The 17,136-nt window shown below is 35.9% G+C and overlaps 1 protein-coding gene across 6 annotated transcripts in view; it reads left to right on the top strand.

Moving 5' to 3' along the window:
- The window catches only part of TBC1D12 (TBC1 domain family member 12), a 121,681-nt gene that overhangs the window by 77,576 nt on the left and 26,969 nt on the right, over positions 1 to 17,136 (top strand). For all 6 annotated transcript variants that reach the window (XM_072805995.1, XM_072805996.1, XM_072805997.1 and 3 more), the window contains 2 exons: positions 4,788 to 4,903; positions 14,583 to 14,665. In XM_072805995.1, the coding sequence (XP_072662096.1) occupies positions 14,641 to 14,665 (25 nt within the window). In that variant the 5' untranslated portion in view covers positions 4,788 to 4,903; positions 14,583 to 14,640. The remainder of the gene's footprint in view (positions 1 to 4,787; positions 4,904 to 14,582; positions 14,666 to 17,136) is intronic.

The raw sequence follows: 17,136 nt of genomic DNA, 5'->3' as shown, positions 1-17,136 counted from the left end.
AACGGTCAGTTTTTGTTTGAATTTCCCCTTTCTGTACTGATGTCCAGGGTGGCCTTCATGCACAGTGGAGTGATGCTAGCTAGGCTTATCTTGTTTCCCCTTTGTCAGGGATCATCACAAAGGCTATTTTCAGCAAGAAAGGTGCTATGAATTACCCAGTACACATGTGGGAATTTACCCTATCTTTGTAAAGAATTAGCCAGTGTGTTTATGTGTGTATGCGTGTGTGTCATTTTTAGGAATGTAGATGAAAATAAAATGCTTCTTTGAGTTTTGAATTACATATTCAAACGATTACGATATAGTATATAAAATAATGTATTAAGAACTAGTACTGGGGATCCCTGGGTGGCGCAGCGGTTTGGCGCCTGCCTTTGACCCAGGGCGCGATCCTGGAGACCCAGGATCAAATCCCACATCGGGCTCCCGGTGCATGGAGCCTGCTTCTCCCTCTGCCTGTGTCTCTGCCTCTCTCTCTCTCTCTCTGACTATCATAAATAAATAAAAATTAAAAAAAAAAGAACTAGTACTTTCCTGTTCAAAACTGTGTTATTAAAAAAGAAAAAAAAAACTGTGTTATATCTTCAACATCAATGTTTAGCATCACTGTGATCACTGTAACTGGTTTTGGGGTCTCTAACCCCGGAGCACATTATTTTCACTTTTGTCCAAGCTGTAGAAGATACAGTGCCCTTTTTTTTTTTTTTTTTTTTTTTTTTTTTTAAAGTAGGCTGCACGCCTAGTGTGGTGCCCAACACGGGGCTTAACTCTTGGTCCTGAAATCAGGATCTGAACTGAAATCAAGAGTCAGACACTTAAATGACTGAGCCACCCAGGCACCCCAAAGATACAGTGCTTTTTGATTCTTTGTACTATCTTCTATGAGAAATTTTGTCTCAAGCCATAAATTTCCAAATGTATTACATTTTTTCTTTCGTTCTATAGGTATAAAATTATCACTATAGCAAAGTCTCTTACTATGTTATTTTTTGATACAATATAATTTTATATATTTAAAGACTTAATGATAGCTTGCAATCAGATGGTTATAACTCCAGAAATAAATATTTTACGTTTAATTTCTTCCTTTCCTACTCCAGTTAAGCAAACAACAATAAAAAATTCCGCTCATCAACAAGTGACCTTCCACACTGATTGAGATAATTTCAAGATATGTGTCTTCTAATAATTTGCTGTTCAAAATTAATAGAAAGTACCTAGTATGAAAGATGCTATTAGCAAATGGGCTACATCTTTTCTGAGAGATAATTTTGGGAAAAAATATCTTTTCTTTTTATATGTATAGAATATCTCTTTACCTTGGAATTGTAAGACATTTTTTCTACCTTACACTTAAGGAGATGACAACAACTGCCTACCATATTTTGATCAGACTAGAATGATTGCCTGTTAGATGCATATTTTTTACGGTAGCAGAATAAATTATTCTTTTTTTTTTTTTTTTCCAGAATAAATTATTCTACAGATGTTTGCCTGTCTGCCCTTAGCATTGGTTTCACATACTATTCTAGTTATCTCAATTAAAGTAAAAATAGTTTATAGGACAGAATATTTTGAGTGAAAAAGAAAGAATAAATTACAAAAATAATAAATAGACTTCATTACAACATCCCATAGAAATACATTCCATATGTTAAATGCTGCTTCTCTTACATTTAGTGGATAGATTCCAACTACTCATAAAATAGGTCAGTTAAAACAGCTTTGTTGGCAGAAAATGGAGCAGAACCTTAGAGTATTTTCAGATGGTGAGTGTACTATGGCTAGCATTATTTACTGATTTCTTTGGACTATGATATTTCCAGTTGCTTTTTAATATTGTAAAATTCCTTTATAGCTTTATAGATTGTAAAGTTATAAAGGACCAGGTCACAGTGTTTAGCTCATTATTAAACTTCTGTTGAGGAACTATATGGGGGATTTTTATGATATGATAAGACACAGGGAATTAAAGAGGAGAACCTCTTAATCATTCAGATTCCCGTTGTTTTTCTACATATATTTAAGCATATGTGACATACTTGTTTATCATTTCTTTTGACTACCACATCGGAGAGCACAATTCTAGAGGCTTAATCATATTGAAGTTTGATTTTTTCTTTTGGCAAGAATATTTCAGGAATTGTGGTATGTACTTCATACTGTGCACCATAAGAGGAAACATCATCTGGTGGTCTTTTCTTGTGATGTTTAGTTGAATCAGTGTATTGTCAGTCTGATCTACCCATTTTACAGATCCCCATTATTCTCTCACTTAATGATTTTATCTCATTTTTTAAAATTGTCATAGACAGCTACTTGACTGTTAATATAGTAAAGTATAGATTGTTAAAAGGCCAGGCTCTGGAATTATACTGTCTGCCATTTATGACCTTCAGCAAGTGACTGCATCTTTTTGTGCCTTATTTTCCTCTACTGTGCTTAGGTGCCTCCCTCACAGGGTTCTTTCAAGCATCAAATGTGTTAAATGTTTAACATGGTACATTGTGTCAGTAAATATTGTTAATATATTGATTTAGAAGTGCTATTTTATTGTGTGCATTAGCATTTTTTTTTTTTTTTTTTTTTGCCTGGGAAGTTTTTTTAAGTAATAATCATTATATTCTGTCTGTCAGTGAGACCAGGTCACATTGTAGGAAAACAAAGTGCCATTTATTTATTTATTTATTTATTTATTTATTTATTTATTTTAAAGATTTATTTATTTATTCATGATAGACACATAGAGAGAGAGGTGGAGACACAGGCAGAGGGAGAAGCAGGCTCCATGCAGGGAGCCTGACGTGGGACTCGATCCTGCGACTCCAGGATCGCGCCCTGGGCCAAAGGCAGGCGCTAAACTTCTGAGCCACCCAGGGATCCCACAAAGTGCCATTTAAATGATTAAAGAAAACCCTCATCTATGTCTAGCATCTGATTTTTAATAAGAAAAATACTAGCAGAAAAAGGGATTTGTTACATTTGAGTTTGTAACAAAGAAAAGAAACCTAATTAAATATATATATCCTAGATGTTAGGAGAAAAAATTATGAAAAAGAAATGAGTGACCTTTTGACTCTCAAAAGCTATGTAGTTCTTTGCGATGGGAGGTAGTATAAATGAACATACATAATCCTAAATAACTTGAGAAAGAAGTCTTTAAAAATCCTGTGCAGTTATCCAGGAGCTCTCCGATTAACAGCATAGCTTTACTAGATGGAAGGGGAGAGGCAGAACTAAAGAATTATAAAACAGTAATACAAACCTTTATAAGCACTGGCAGTAACTATAAAGTAGGCTGGAGTTTATTAAAGATGTTTAAGGCAGCATAAATTTCTTAGAAAGTAATATGGCAAATTGGAAGATTAAGCCTCAGCAAGACCATCAAATTTCTAAGGGAGATAGAACCATCAGTTTATTATTTTACAACTGTTTGATTCAGTAGGGAGAAATAGTCTTTGATTTGGAAAAAGATAATATAAAAAGAATTATAGGCCATGGTAGGAAAGCAGCCAGTAAGTGGATCACTTGATCATGTTAAGTGCATTTCATTTTCTTCATTTAAATTAATGTCTTCTCTAGCTGCCAGTAAAGACTTGCAAATCTACCCATGAAATTGTTGTATAATATTTAAGAATTTCTTTTCTTTTTAAGACTTTATTTATTTATTTGGGAGAAAGAGAGCTCATGTGAATGGGGATAGGGAAAGAGAGGGCAAGGGAGAGAAACCCAAGCAGACACTCACTGAGTGCAGAGCCCCACACGGAGCTCAATGAAGGGCTTTCTGGGATCTGGAGATCACAACCTGAGCCAAAACCAAGGGTCAGCAGACACTTAACTGAGCCACCCAGGTGCCCCTTTGAGAATTTCATAAAAAATATACTCATTACCTGGAATGGCCAAATCTAGATTTATTTATTTATTATTACTTTTTTTTTTTTTAAGAAAGGGAAAGATGTGGGTTCTGGAAATTTTTTTTTTTTTTTTTTTTTTTTTTTTTTGGTTCTGGAAATTCTAAGCCTGTAAGCTTCTTACTGATTTTTGTTGAAATTCTGGAAATAATTTCAGTAGAAGTCTGTGAACATTTATGAAAAAAATGCTCATCTATAGAAATTTAAAGGTATCTACCAAGAACATACCACGTCACATTCACTTTCTTTTGAGAAGTTTATCTGTTCAGATGAATTAGAAAAATACTGTAACAATAGTTTCATGATTTTAGTGGTACATTTCACAATCTTTTGCCATATTTTTGGATAAGAAATGATGGTGAATTGTTTACCTTTAAATAGGTAGTTGTATAGTATTTAGATTTAGAGTAGGTCAAAATTCAAAACCAGCGTTTGATTACAGTGTTAATCTTGGGAGAGATCTTTAAGGCATCACAGTAGGATTATGCCTGTGTCAACATTTCCATTATTGATCTGTCTGAAGGGTTGGAAAGTACATTTATCTGCTTGTAGATTATTCAAAGCTGGACTTGGATAGCTGATACCATAGAAGGCAATCAGAAACCTCTTCCTAAAACCTTACCTCATTAACCTAGTGTATTTGTATCTCCCCACTCTCTTAACATACTTTGATACTTTATATGTAATATAAATTCATGATTTAGATTGCTTCAGGGAAAAGGGACTTTTTTTGGTCTGCCTGATAGTTTTATCAAATTAATGTATCAGTTGTATGTGTCTTTTATTATAGTGTATCCTTAATGATACAGATTTAATGATGCAAGCAAAGTTGGAAAAGATTCTGCATAAAGTATATATATTTTTTATCTACTCTAGGAGTATGAAGCACGAACAGGGAGGACCTGTAAACCACCACCTCAGTCTTCAAGACGTAAGAATTTTGAATTTGAGCCACTTTCTACCACTGCCCTGATTCTTGAGGATCGACCATCGTAAGTATTCTGGTTATCATCAGGCACACTGTTTATATTTTAAACTTCAATATAAATTTCAATTTAAATATATTGAGAAATATTATTTTGGAAAATTTTAAAAATCTCAGTCATGTATCCTAAAACTTATAGTGAAGAATATATTACTGATGTCCAGACTTTATACATATTTTCTTGAAGTATCTCTGCACCAATGTGTGAAACAGAAAATCTTGGCTTTTTCATATCTATTCTTATTTCAACCCTCCTGCTTTATCTTAACAAGATAAGGCAATTATTTTTCCTTTCTTAACATTTAGTATGTACGTAAGACACGTGTGTTCTTGCCATTTGGCAAGAACTTGCCATTCCAGTTCCAAATTTTGAAATTGGAACTGGAAATAAATAATTACTGACTATCAACTCTTTGGTTTACTATTATAAAGAATACATTTTTCCCCCCTAAGATTTTATTTTATTTTTTTTTAATTTTTATTTATTTATGATAGAGAGAGAGAGAGAGAGAGAGAGAGAGAGAGGCAGAGACACAGGCAGAGGGAGAAGCAGGCTCCATGCACCGGGTGCCCGACATGGGATTCGATCCCGGGACTCCAGGATCACGCCCTGGGCCAAAGGCAGGCACCAAACCACTGAGCCACCCAGGGATCCCCAAGATGTCTTGATTCTTAACTCTTTTCCCCTTCTTGGGCTCTCTGGATATATTCTTTTTCTTCTCTTAGACTTCTCTTCCTTCCAGTATAAAAATTCCTAACCTGTTTTGTCATTTTCCTGGTCCGCAGCTTTTCCCACCCATTATCAAGAGGAACATAATAAAAGACTCTAGAGCCAAATAGGCAGAGGTTGAATTGAATATTTTTTAGACATTGTGAGAGAAGAAAGTATGGACATAAGTATATTATTATTTTTTTATTCCTATTGCATTCCTTCACACTAAGGAACTGTGATCAAGACAGTCATCACTCCTTTCCATTGGTTAAAAAAAAAGCTTTTCAGAGATTTAGTTATGAGAACATGTCAGAGTTTTATTTCAGTCTTACTGTCAGGCCAGTTCATAGTGGTTAGATGAGTGAGAAAAGAATGCCTGGTTAAAAGACCTTCCGACTCTCCCAGGTAGTCAGCTTGAACAGGTAGATAACTAAATTCCCAGAAGAGTTTTCTTAAACTGGTTGAAATTCATCCAAAATGGATTAAGCTCTTTACCAGGACTGTTCATTTCTTCCCAGGAGTTCATAAAAATTCTATGCAAAAAGTTCTGTCCTAAACAGTATTTGGGACATATTTTTCTTTATGCCATATTTTATTCTGCAGTGAAACCTGTTTCTTTAAGTCCTGCCTTCATGCCTTTGCTCCTTTATTGCCCTCACTTAGGTGCAATTCTTATATCCACTTCTCATTTACCTAACCCTTTAATGACTAGGCTTTATCTTTTCTATCCAGTCACGTCTTTGACTTCAACCTTCAGTGATCTCTGCTTCTCTTAAATTTTTCTTGTAACTTGTACAAGCAGTTCCACAAAATTGGAACTTGAAATAGTACACTAGACACAGTGAATTTATAAGAAGATCTCAGTGTGCTGAAAATGTATAAACAACTGAAAGAATGACTTTCTTTTCCATGCTACCATCTGAAATTAATATGGTAATTATAATAAATGTTACAGTTTCTATGCTGTTTCTGTAATTTTGTTTATCTGTAATATAGAGATCAACTTGATAGCTACTGTTCCCCTCAGTTCTGAGATGGCTGTAATTTAAAATTTTTGTTCACCTTTCTACAATTGGAGGGGTCTTTACATTTATGTAACTAAAGCTAACAAACGAAAGCTTTCCATGGTGTTAGAATATGGGAGTACCTGATCGCTCATCCCTCCTCTACTTCAACAGTTGAATACTAGATCTAGAGAACCAGTGAGAATGAAAACTTTCACTTTATTAAGGATAAGACCAGATGAGAAGGCATGGTGCAACTTGTTTATTAAATGGCACTCTGGGGTTCCTTGGTGGCTCAGTTGGTTGAGCATCTGACTCTTGATTTCAGCTCAGGTCATGATCTGAGGGTCGTAAGATCAAGCTCCACATTGGAGTCCAACACTTAGCAAGTAGTCTGCTTGAAATTCTCTCACCTCTCCCTCTGCCCCTCTTTCTGCTCATGCTCGCTCTCTCTCTCTAAAATAAACAAACTTTTAAGATAAATAAATAGTAAATGGCACTTCCTACTTTATCTCCTTCAGAATACCCTCTTAGCAGATTTGGGCCAATTCACATCCATCCCTTCATGGGCTAAGAAGCTGGAGCAGAGCCTTGTATAATCTGTAGTTCTGTTTCTGGATGCAGCCAAGTTCTGTTAATACTACTACTTTATCTATGAGGTGGCATCTGGGTGCGGTTGAAGAAAGGGGAAGAGGTTTTTCCTCAGTGTGAAATTGATTTTGGAAACTTCCTCTTTCATAGGTCACAGTGATAGTAGGAGGAAAGGAGGAATTTCCCTTTGCAAAGGAAGTTTGTGAATTGGTGCTACTTTTCCTTTTTTAGTCTCTGTAATTTTGCAGAAACATCCAGAGTCATTTACTGCATAGATCTTTATAGTCAGAACTTCTTTACATATGAAGCAACTATAGCATTTAATCATCTGAAGTTTCAGAAGATTTCAAATGTAGGAATTTCTGTAATTTTATCCTTTGGTTGTTAATATTCTGTTTATGTTTTGCTATCTTAATCCACCTTGCAATAAAGCTAGCCTTGGACAGGAAGGTAAGGACATCCATACAAGGTGACTGTGTTGTTGTGAGCCTCTTCTATGTTTTAAATCAGTGATGCTTATAGGACTTTTTAAAAACCACCAGTGGATAGAGGTACCTCCTCTTTCTCCTCTGGCTTCCCTATTTTTTTTTTTAAGATTTTATTTATTTATTCATGAGAGACAGAGAGAGAGGCAGAGGCACAGGCAGAGGGAGAAGCAGACTTTATGCAGGGAGCCCAATGTGGGACTCGATCCCAGGACTCCAAGATCGAGCCCTGGGCTAAAGGCAGGCGTTAAACCTCTGAGCCACCCAGGGATCCCTCCTCTGGCTTCCTTACTGAATTACTGCATACATAGTACCAAACCAAATGGAGAAATCCTTAAGATACAAGTGAAGGCTGACAAAGTGAAGTGTAGGTTTTTATGTGATACTTTTGAAAGGCAGCAAATGTTCATACCATGTATTTTAGCATGATATCCTACCTTAGATATTCATTGATGGTTTCTTCTCTTGACCACATAACTAATTTACATTTTTATGAGATAAGAATAATCTTTTTTTTTAATTTTTATTTATTTATTATTTATTTATTTATGATAGTCACACAGAGAGAGAGAGGCAGAGACACAGGCAGAGGGAGAAGCAGGCTCCATGCACCGGGAGCCCGACGTGGGATTCGATCCCGGGTTTCCAGGATCGTGCCCTGGGCCAAAGGCAGGTGCCAAACCGCTGCGCCACCCAGGGATCCCAAGAATAATCTTTATCTTTTTTCATAGAGTGACTAAGAGTACTGAGTGAGGTGCTTAGTATTTCCTGAGTGATTATATTCACTCAGCCTTTGGTTTTCTTTTCTTTCTTTTTTTTTAAGATTTTATTTATTTATTCACGAGAGACACAGAGAGAGAGAGGCAGAGACATAGGCAGAGGGAGGAGAAGCAGGCTCCATGCAGAGAGCCCAATGTGGGACTTGATCCCGGGATTCTGGGATCATGCCCTGAGCCAAAAAGGCAGACACTCAACCACTGGGCCACCCAGGCATCCCAGGCTTTGATTTTTAAGACTAAATAATCCTATTTTTAAAATTTACTTCTCCAGGCAAATGAATGCAAAATCAGTGGGTTTTTTTTTGGGGGGGTGGGGGGGAGATAAAAACACAAAAATAATATATGTATTTGTTTTTATGTTTTATTCATTCACTGTCTAGCCTATAATTACTTAACCTTTAGGGTGCTGAAAGCTCTGAGCTTCCTCAGAATGTCAACTATTAGTAGGATGCCTACCATATGAACCATTCACCTTTAGAGCATAATTATTGGATATGTACAATGTACCAAGGTTTTTGCATTTATGATGATTTGAAGAAGGGGATGCCAATACTTAGAATAATTAATAAGCCAATGATTATTTATGTACTGTTTTTGTTTAGATTATATAAGTCCTCACTTAAAAAAAACTGAAAACACAATAAAAAAAACGTGACATAGGACTATCTGAAAAGTTCTATTTCCTGAATGGTGTTTAACTCCTTTCTGTAAATCATTTCATGCTAAGACTGGCGTGCTTACCACAGATATAAATAAAGCTATCTGCTAGCCTTTTCTCAAAATCTTTCAGGACTAGGTCAACATAGTTTGGGGAACTATCTGGAAAAATCAAGGTGTGAATGGTCAGTGAAACAGTAACATGTATATAAAGGGACTGTATTCTCTCATTAATTAGGCCTTTATAACCATGGTTTGGGGACATGGTTCTGTATTACATAAAATCTGTGGTCTTTGTGCTTATTCACAGTTTAGTTCTATTTTCTTACATAGAGGATTTAGATAGCAAGTTACTGCTCCTCCTTTTTCTAGAGTCTAGACCTGTAGTCTCCATTATGGTAACAATTAGTCACATGTGGCAATCTAAATTTAAGTCTAATTAAAATTAAATAAAATGCAAAAACAAAACAAAAATAAAATAAAATTAAATTAAATGTAAAATTCATTCCCTCAGGCATACTAGCCACACTTCAGGTGCCTGGTGGCTTCATAACGGCTAATGGCTGCTGCATTCTGAACAGCACAAAAGAACATTTCTATCATTGCAGAAAGTTTTAGTACTGGTCTAGACCATGAGAAGAGACTGAGACTGTGCAGAGAAGAGATTGATCTATTTAGTTCTATAAATTCTGCTTTCTTAATAAATAGAAGACCAGATCCCCCAAATTGTATTCTTAAGTCTAGACTACTCTTTTGCTGAGACTTGTGGAAAAGAAACAGGAAGGGATGAAAGTGCCAAAAGCATTAAGATTCACACCAGGAGAAGCAGGCAGCATTCTAACTGAAACGAATGATCAGGTCCTTTTGGTAGAAAATAGTATTAATTGATGAGAAGTCTTAAGAGTAGATTTATAATTCAAAAACTAGAAATGAAATTTGAATTAAGCTGTTTTCTCTGCTGGTAAAATACAGATTTCTAAAGGTAGATGAAGTATAGCTATCAATCAAATAATTTTCTGTTGGGCAGCCCCAGTGGCTCAGTGGTTTAGCGCCACCTTCAGCCCGGGGCGTGATCCTGGAGACCTGGGATCGAGTCCCACGTCAGGCATCCTGCATGGATGGAGCCTGCTTCTCCCTCTGCCTGTGTCTCTGCCTCTCTCTGTGTCTCTCATGAATAAATAAATAAGATCTTTAAAAAACAAAGCTAGATGCTAAGGAGGTGGAGAAATTGGTCTTTTATTATAGGATGGCAATCAAGGTTCTTTTTTAAAATTATTTTTTGGGCTTCTTTTGGATAAAATATTTTGTTCAAGTATTTTTTAATTTCATCTATTATTGGTGAATTGCCTATATTTTTAATATTTTATTAGTAATTTCTCTGTAGTTTATATCTTGACTCTTCATGGGCTACCTTCAAGTGATATACATTTTAAATATATAAGACTATAGCAATATGCTTCTGCTTTACAGGTTGTAAAGCCCATGTATTAGGGTTCTTCAGAGAAATAGAAATCCCATGTATTAAGGTTGTTCTTTATATATATCCTATATGTAAGAGATTTATTAGAAGGAAGTGGCTTTCATGAATTTGGAGGCTGAGAAGTCTAAAGATCTGCAGTCAGCAAGCTGGGGACCCAGAAGAGCTGATGTTCCAGTTCAAGTCCCAAGGCTGTGAAGTAGGAAAGCTGAAAGTGCAATTTCCAGTCCAAGTTCACAGGAGAAGACCCATGTCCCAGCTCAAAGGCAGGCAGGAAGAGTGGGACAGAGAGTGACACACAAAACTAATCATTACATCTACCATACATTTTTGTTATTTTTTCTTTAAACTTTTTATCTTCTAAGAATCTGTGTAACTAGATTTCTATCTGCTATTATTTCCTTCTACTGAATTTTTTTCTTAAGATTTTTATTTATTTGAGAGAGAGAGAAAAAAAAAAGTGTGGTAGGAAGGAGCAGAGGAAGAGAGACAGACTCCCTGCTAGCAGGAAGTCTGATGTGGGACTTGATCCCAGGACCCAGAGATGAAGGCAGACGCTTAACTAAATGAGCCACCCAGGTGCCTCCTGAACATTTCTTCCTTCGTTCTTTCAGAGAGAGAGAGAGAATAAGCAGGGGGAGCAGCAGGCAGAGGGAAAGGGAAAAACAGGCTCTTCACTGAGCAGAGACTGATGTGGGGATTAATCCCAGGACCCTGGGATCATGACCTGAGCCAAAGACAGAGGCTTAACCAACTGAGCCACCCAGGCGGCCACTGAATGTTTTTTTAACACTTTTTGTAGTGCTGATCTGCTCTCTGAATACTTTTACTTTGAAATGCTTTTAAGATTTTTATCTCTGAGTTTCATGAATTTGATGATAGGCTTTGGTGTGGATTTCCTCGTGTTCCTTCTGTTTAGGGTTGATTGAACTTCAATGTGTCTGCATTTATCATTTTTTATCAACTTTGGAGAAATTGTAGCTTTATTCAACTATTTTTTTTGTCTGCCTCCTCTCCCCTTTCTTCTGAGTCAGTTAAACATATATTATGTTGCTTAATACGATTCATATCCCACAACTCAGGCTGTTTTGGGGGTGGGGGTTAAGGGATTTTTTTTTTCCTTTGTCTTTCATTTTGTAGAGATTTCTATTATATCTTAAATCTCATTTATTTTCTGCAGTTTGTAATCTGTCAGGCCCATCTTTTGTGTTTTTTCAGTTAAGAAATTATACTTTTCATCTGTAGAGATGCGATTGGATCTTGAGTATTTCATATCATGTTCCTGCTGTTTTCCACTTTCTTGAGTATATTTACAACAGCAGTTTATCATCCTTGAGTTATAATGTTGTTATCTGATATTTCTGCATTATCTCTGCTGATTTTTTCCTCAGAATAAATTGTATTTTCCTGCTTCTTTGCTTCCTTAGCAATTTTTATTGGACCCTAGCTTTTGTGACTTTACATAATTGGATGCTGGGCTTTTTGTGTTCCTTTAAATGTTGTTTGTCTTTAGTCTCATATGAAGTTCTTTGGAATTGGTTTGACCCTTTTAATCTAATTGTTGTTAGAGTGATGCTAGAAGAGCCTTTAGTTTAGGACTAGTATCCTTACTACTAAAGCAATATCCTATCTATTCACTGGATACCCTATCTATTAAGAGGTCTTTCCACTCTGGATGGACCAGTGTGATCTTTGAGAATGTTCTGCCTTTTCCTTTTCTGGTATTTCTTTCCTTGGCTACTGTAATTTGATCACACACATGCATAAATAGTACTCGGCCAGAAATTTGAGGGTCCCCCACTGTAGATCCCCTTTCTCTGTGCTCTGATCTGCAAAGTCTAGCTGTCTCAGCCTCTTCAACTCCAAACCCTGTTTCCTCAACTCAGCAAGACTGATGAACCCTGGGTACTTCCTTCTAGCACTGAGACTTGGAAGCCCCAGTCTTTATATGCTCAGGCTTTTGTATTTGTAGCATTACCATGTTTGTTTCCTTTCTCATAAGGATCACTGTCTTGTGGTGCCTATTGTCCATTGTCTAGGAATTATTGCTTAGTATATTCATTTTTCTAATTAATCAAGCAGAGGGTAAGCCTTTTCCTCTTATTCCATTATGGTCTAAAGAAGTCTTAAGTCATTCCTCCTTGTTACAACATACATGAGGAATCTATGTTGAGAAGAAGAATCTACCTTGAGAGGTAAAATGTATCATTTGAAAGTTTGTCACTTACCTTTCCCCATCCTAGCCTGTTGAAAAAAATTTAAAACACTCAGGGTCACCTAGGTGTCTCAGGCATATAGCATGTGACTCCCCCCCCCCCCTTTTTTTTTTTTAAGATTTAACTTACTTATTCATGAGAGACAGAGAGAGAGGCAGAGACACAGTCAGAGGGAGAAGCAGGCTCCATTCAGGGAGCCTGACGTGGGACTTGATCCCGGGACTCCAGGATTGCGCCCTGGGCCAAAGGCAGGCGCTAAACCACTGAGCCACCCAGGGATCCCCTTAAAATTTTTTTAAATTAAAAAACCTGACCCCTCAAACTTGACATTATAATGATATATTTGAATATATGGTAATACTCAGATGTCCTTCTTTCGCATAGTCATATATCTAAATCACCTGTTCTGTGAAGCTATTAATTTTATTTTTTTAAGATTTTATTTATTTATTCATGAGAGATAGAGAGGCAGAGGGAGAAGCAGGCTCTGTGCAAGTAGCCCAATGTGAGACTGGATCCTGGATCCCAGGATCACACCCTGAGCCAAAGACAGACGCCCAACTGCTGAGCCACCTAGGTGTCCAAAGCCATTAATTTTATAAGCCAAAATATATTATATGCAAGTGATTAACTGATTATCAAATTTGTTGTTAGAATGTTATCTTAACACTGTGAAAGTGGGAAGCAATTTGCTATAAAAGTATACCTGCACTTACCACATGACCCAAGAATTCTACTCCTAGGTATTTACCCTAGAGAAATGTACCCTGGAGTAAACATATACCTGCATGAAGACTTGGGGGTGAATATTTTTAATAGCTTTATTTGTAGTGGCCCTAAACTGGAAATAATCTAGATATTCATCCACATGGATAGAGCACTGCCCACCAATTAAAAGAAATACATTACTAATATGCAGAATAACGTGGATGAATTTCAAAAGTATGCTCAGCAAAAGAAGCTAGACACAAAACAATCTATATGAAATTCTTTAAAAGGCAACCAACTGTGAGTGCCAGGATGGCTCAGTTTTTAGGTGTTGGCTCTTAGCTTCCGCTCAGGTCATGATTTCAGAGTCTTAGGATCCAGCTCCATGTCAGGCTCTACACTCAAGAGGGAGTATGCTTCAGGATTTCTCTTGGTATCTCTGCTCCTCTCCTTGCCCCACTACTCTGTCTTTCTCTCTAAAATAAAGAAATCTTAAAAAAAAAAAAAAAGGCAACCAACTAATGTATAGAGATGAAAATCAGAGTTGTAATTAATTGCCTAAGGTAGGAGGTGGGTAAGTATTGAGTGCAAAGGGGTCATAGTCATAAGGAAACTTTGTAGAATGAAGGAACTGTTGTATATCTTGATTAATATGTTGGTTGCACCAAGTATATACATTTGTTAAAACTTGTCAGACTGTATTCTTGAAATGTGTTCATTTATTGTATGAAAACTATACCTCAAAAAGTTGACTAAAGAAACCTAGTAAGTGGGTTTAACAAACCACCTAGAAATATTGGCTGAATCTGACACATTTAAATAATATATAAACAAGTATACTACATCAGAATATAAATATAGTAACGTTTATATAACAAATATTAGCAACCTGGATTCTGATTATTTTCTAAAATGCAGAGTTCTTTTCAACCTTTTACTTAAGGTATGAAACAAGAAGCTTGGATAGAAATTCTTTGTATTTGGCTATTAAAAGGAAGAAATTTATACATTTAAAAGTTAGTTTTTAAAAAATTGGCTTAAGACATTTTTTTTCCAGAAATCTTCCTGCCAAATCTGTGGAAGAAGCTTTACGTCACCGACAAGAATATGATGAGATGGTGGCCGAGGCTAAAAAACGAGGTATAAAGTTTAACTCTGATTGGTATATTTAATTTACTAATGTCAATAGGCATCTAACCCGTTGGTTAAATTTCAACAGGAAGGATGATGAGAAATTAAGTCCATCTTTAAAATGATGCTGTTAAATAAATAAATAAATAAATAAATGCTGATTTCTCATTTTTCTAACTAAATCTGTTATTAAAAATGTCAAAAAAATTAAAAATAATAAAAATAAAATGTCATACTTTTTTTTCTGCAAGTACTTTTATAAAACTATTATGAGGAGAAAGGCAGTAGACTAAGAGGGTTCTTGTAATTGCAGTCATAAACCTTGGACTACTATTATTTTAACTTATGAATGAAAGTGATACGAATTTATTTCATGAAATTCACTTGTACAGTTTTTAAGCTTTTAAATATTATAATTTAATACTTTTAACACTTTAAGGTAACTTCCTATAGGACTGTGAGAATACGATTTGAAGTTGGAGTTTACTAATGTGACTTAATGGAGTCTCTCTAGATTCCCAGAAGTGTCATTTGGACAGGCGCATAAATGTCTATTCTGGTGTAAAAATTCACACATTTATTTATTCTCTCCTCCAACCAAAAAGTATAATGTAAGGATAATTTAGCAGTATTTATTTACTAACCATTGTTAGTTCAGGATACACTTTTAGAAAATATTATACAGCTATATATATTTTTAGACACATGCCTTTTAACTCATTTTTTTTCTTTGACTTAAGTTAATAGAATACTAATGTATACATTTCTATCTTGTGGCTTTATTTTGGAAATAAAGTTAATTTTTAACTGTTATAAGAAACCTATAAGGCCAGTTATATCTTTCTAAAAGCTGTATCATTTAAACATTGGTTGAATTTATTTTACTGTCTCAAATTTGAAATATTCCTAACATACCCAACAAATTTTAATTGACTCTGAACTTTGACTTTACTAGTTGATTAATGTTTAAGATAGTTATTGATAAGTATGTGATGCTAACAACATGATATGATAGAAATAACATTAAATTGGGAAATCGGAAGGTAATGACTTTAATCTTCTTTGACACCGCATGTAAATAAACCTAATGTTAGTTTTCTCAAGACTGTGAAGTTTGGGGGGGTGGTTAGGTTGACTAGATTTAGGCTTTCAAGCCATTCTGTCTATACTTTTTTGGTTTATTTTATTATTTTATAACACTTTTTTATTTTAAAAGCAGTGGAACTCTCTCCAACAAAACGTTACATAGGAGTGCCAAAGTGGCTCAGTTGGTTGAGCTTCCAGCTCTTGGTTTTGACTCAGGTCATGATCTCATGGGTTGTGGGATCGATCCCCAGGTCAGGCTCTATGCTCAATGGGAAGTCTGCTCGAGATTCTCTCCCTCTCCCTTGCGTCCCGCACCCCCTGCCCCAACACCTGCTTGCTCTCTGTCTCTGTCTCTCTCTTTCTCTCATAAAATAGATCTTAAAAAAAAAGAAACCTTATATAGATTTTAATATTTACAACAAATTAAAGAAAGAGGAGTTGCTTACTTGACCTCCTGCTTACCCCTTAAAATGATTACTGAGGTATTTGTGAAACGCAGTTAGTAAACATTTAGGCTAGCTGACCATTGAAGTCCCCATTGGTTCTAAATTATGTATAAACAGATGGGATGCCTGAGTGGCTCAGAGGTTAAGCATGTCTGCCTTCAGCTCAGGGTGTGATCCTAGAGTACCAGGATTGAGTTCCACATTGGGTTCCCTGCATGGAACCTGCTTCTCCCTCTGCCTCTGCCTCTCTGTCTCTCATAAATAAATAAAATCTTTAAAAATTATATTTTAAATATATTATTATATAATGTATTATATTTGACAATATGATGTAATTATATTTTTTATGTACATATCTATCACTTCTCTCTTTTTTAAAAAAAGATTTTATTTATTCATGAGAAACACAGAGAGCAAGGAAGAGATATAGGCAGAGGGAGTAGCCCGATGTGGGACTCAGTCCCAGGACCTGGGATCACAACCTGAGCCAAAGGCAGATGCTCAACCACTGAACCACCCAAGTGCCCCTATCACTTTTCTTTTTGAGGCACCTCTTATTTCAGAATTGTGACTTCTGATTTTCAGAGGAGTGTTGTGTATTTGTTAATGGTTTTTTAAATTTCAATCTAATTAGTAAAGTGAGACATCATAGTAGAAAGGGTAAATTATAAAAGTACCATTGGCAAAATTACTTTTTAATATCATTTAAAAAATTTATTTTAGAGAGCATGAGCAGGAAGAGAGATGCAGAGGGAAAAGGAATGAGAGAATCTCTCCTTGCTGAGCATGGAGCCCAGTGCAGGGCTTGACTTCATGACTCTGAGATCATGACTTGAGCATAAACCAAGAGTCAGATGCTTAACCAGCCGAGCCACCCAGCTACCCCTAATGTCATTTTTAATACCTCTTTTTTAGACTTAGATAGAAAAGGGCATATGACCTAACTTT

Source organism: Canis lupus, chromosome 29 (genome assembly GCF_048164855.1).
Source record: "Canis lupus baileyi chromosome 29, mCanLup2.hap1, whole genome shotgun sequence".
Classification (NCBI taxonomy): Eukaryota; Metazoa; Chordata; class Mammalia; order Carnivora; family Canidae; genus Canis; species Canis lupus.
Note: the sequence above shows the minus strand (reverse complement) of the source record. Positions and strands in the feature narration are given on the sequence as shown.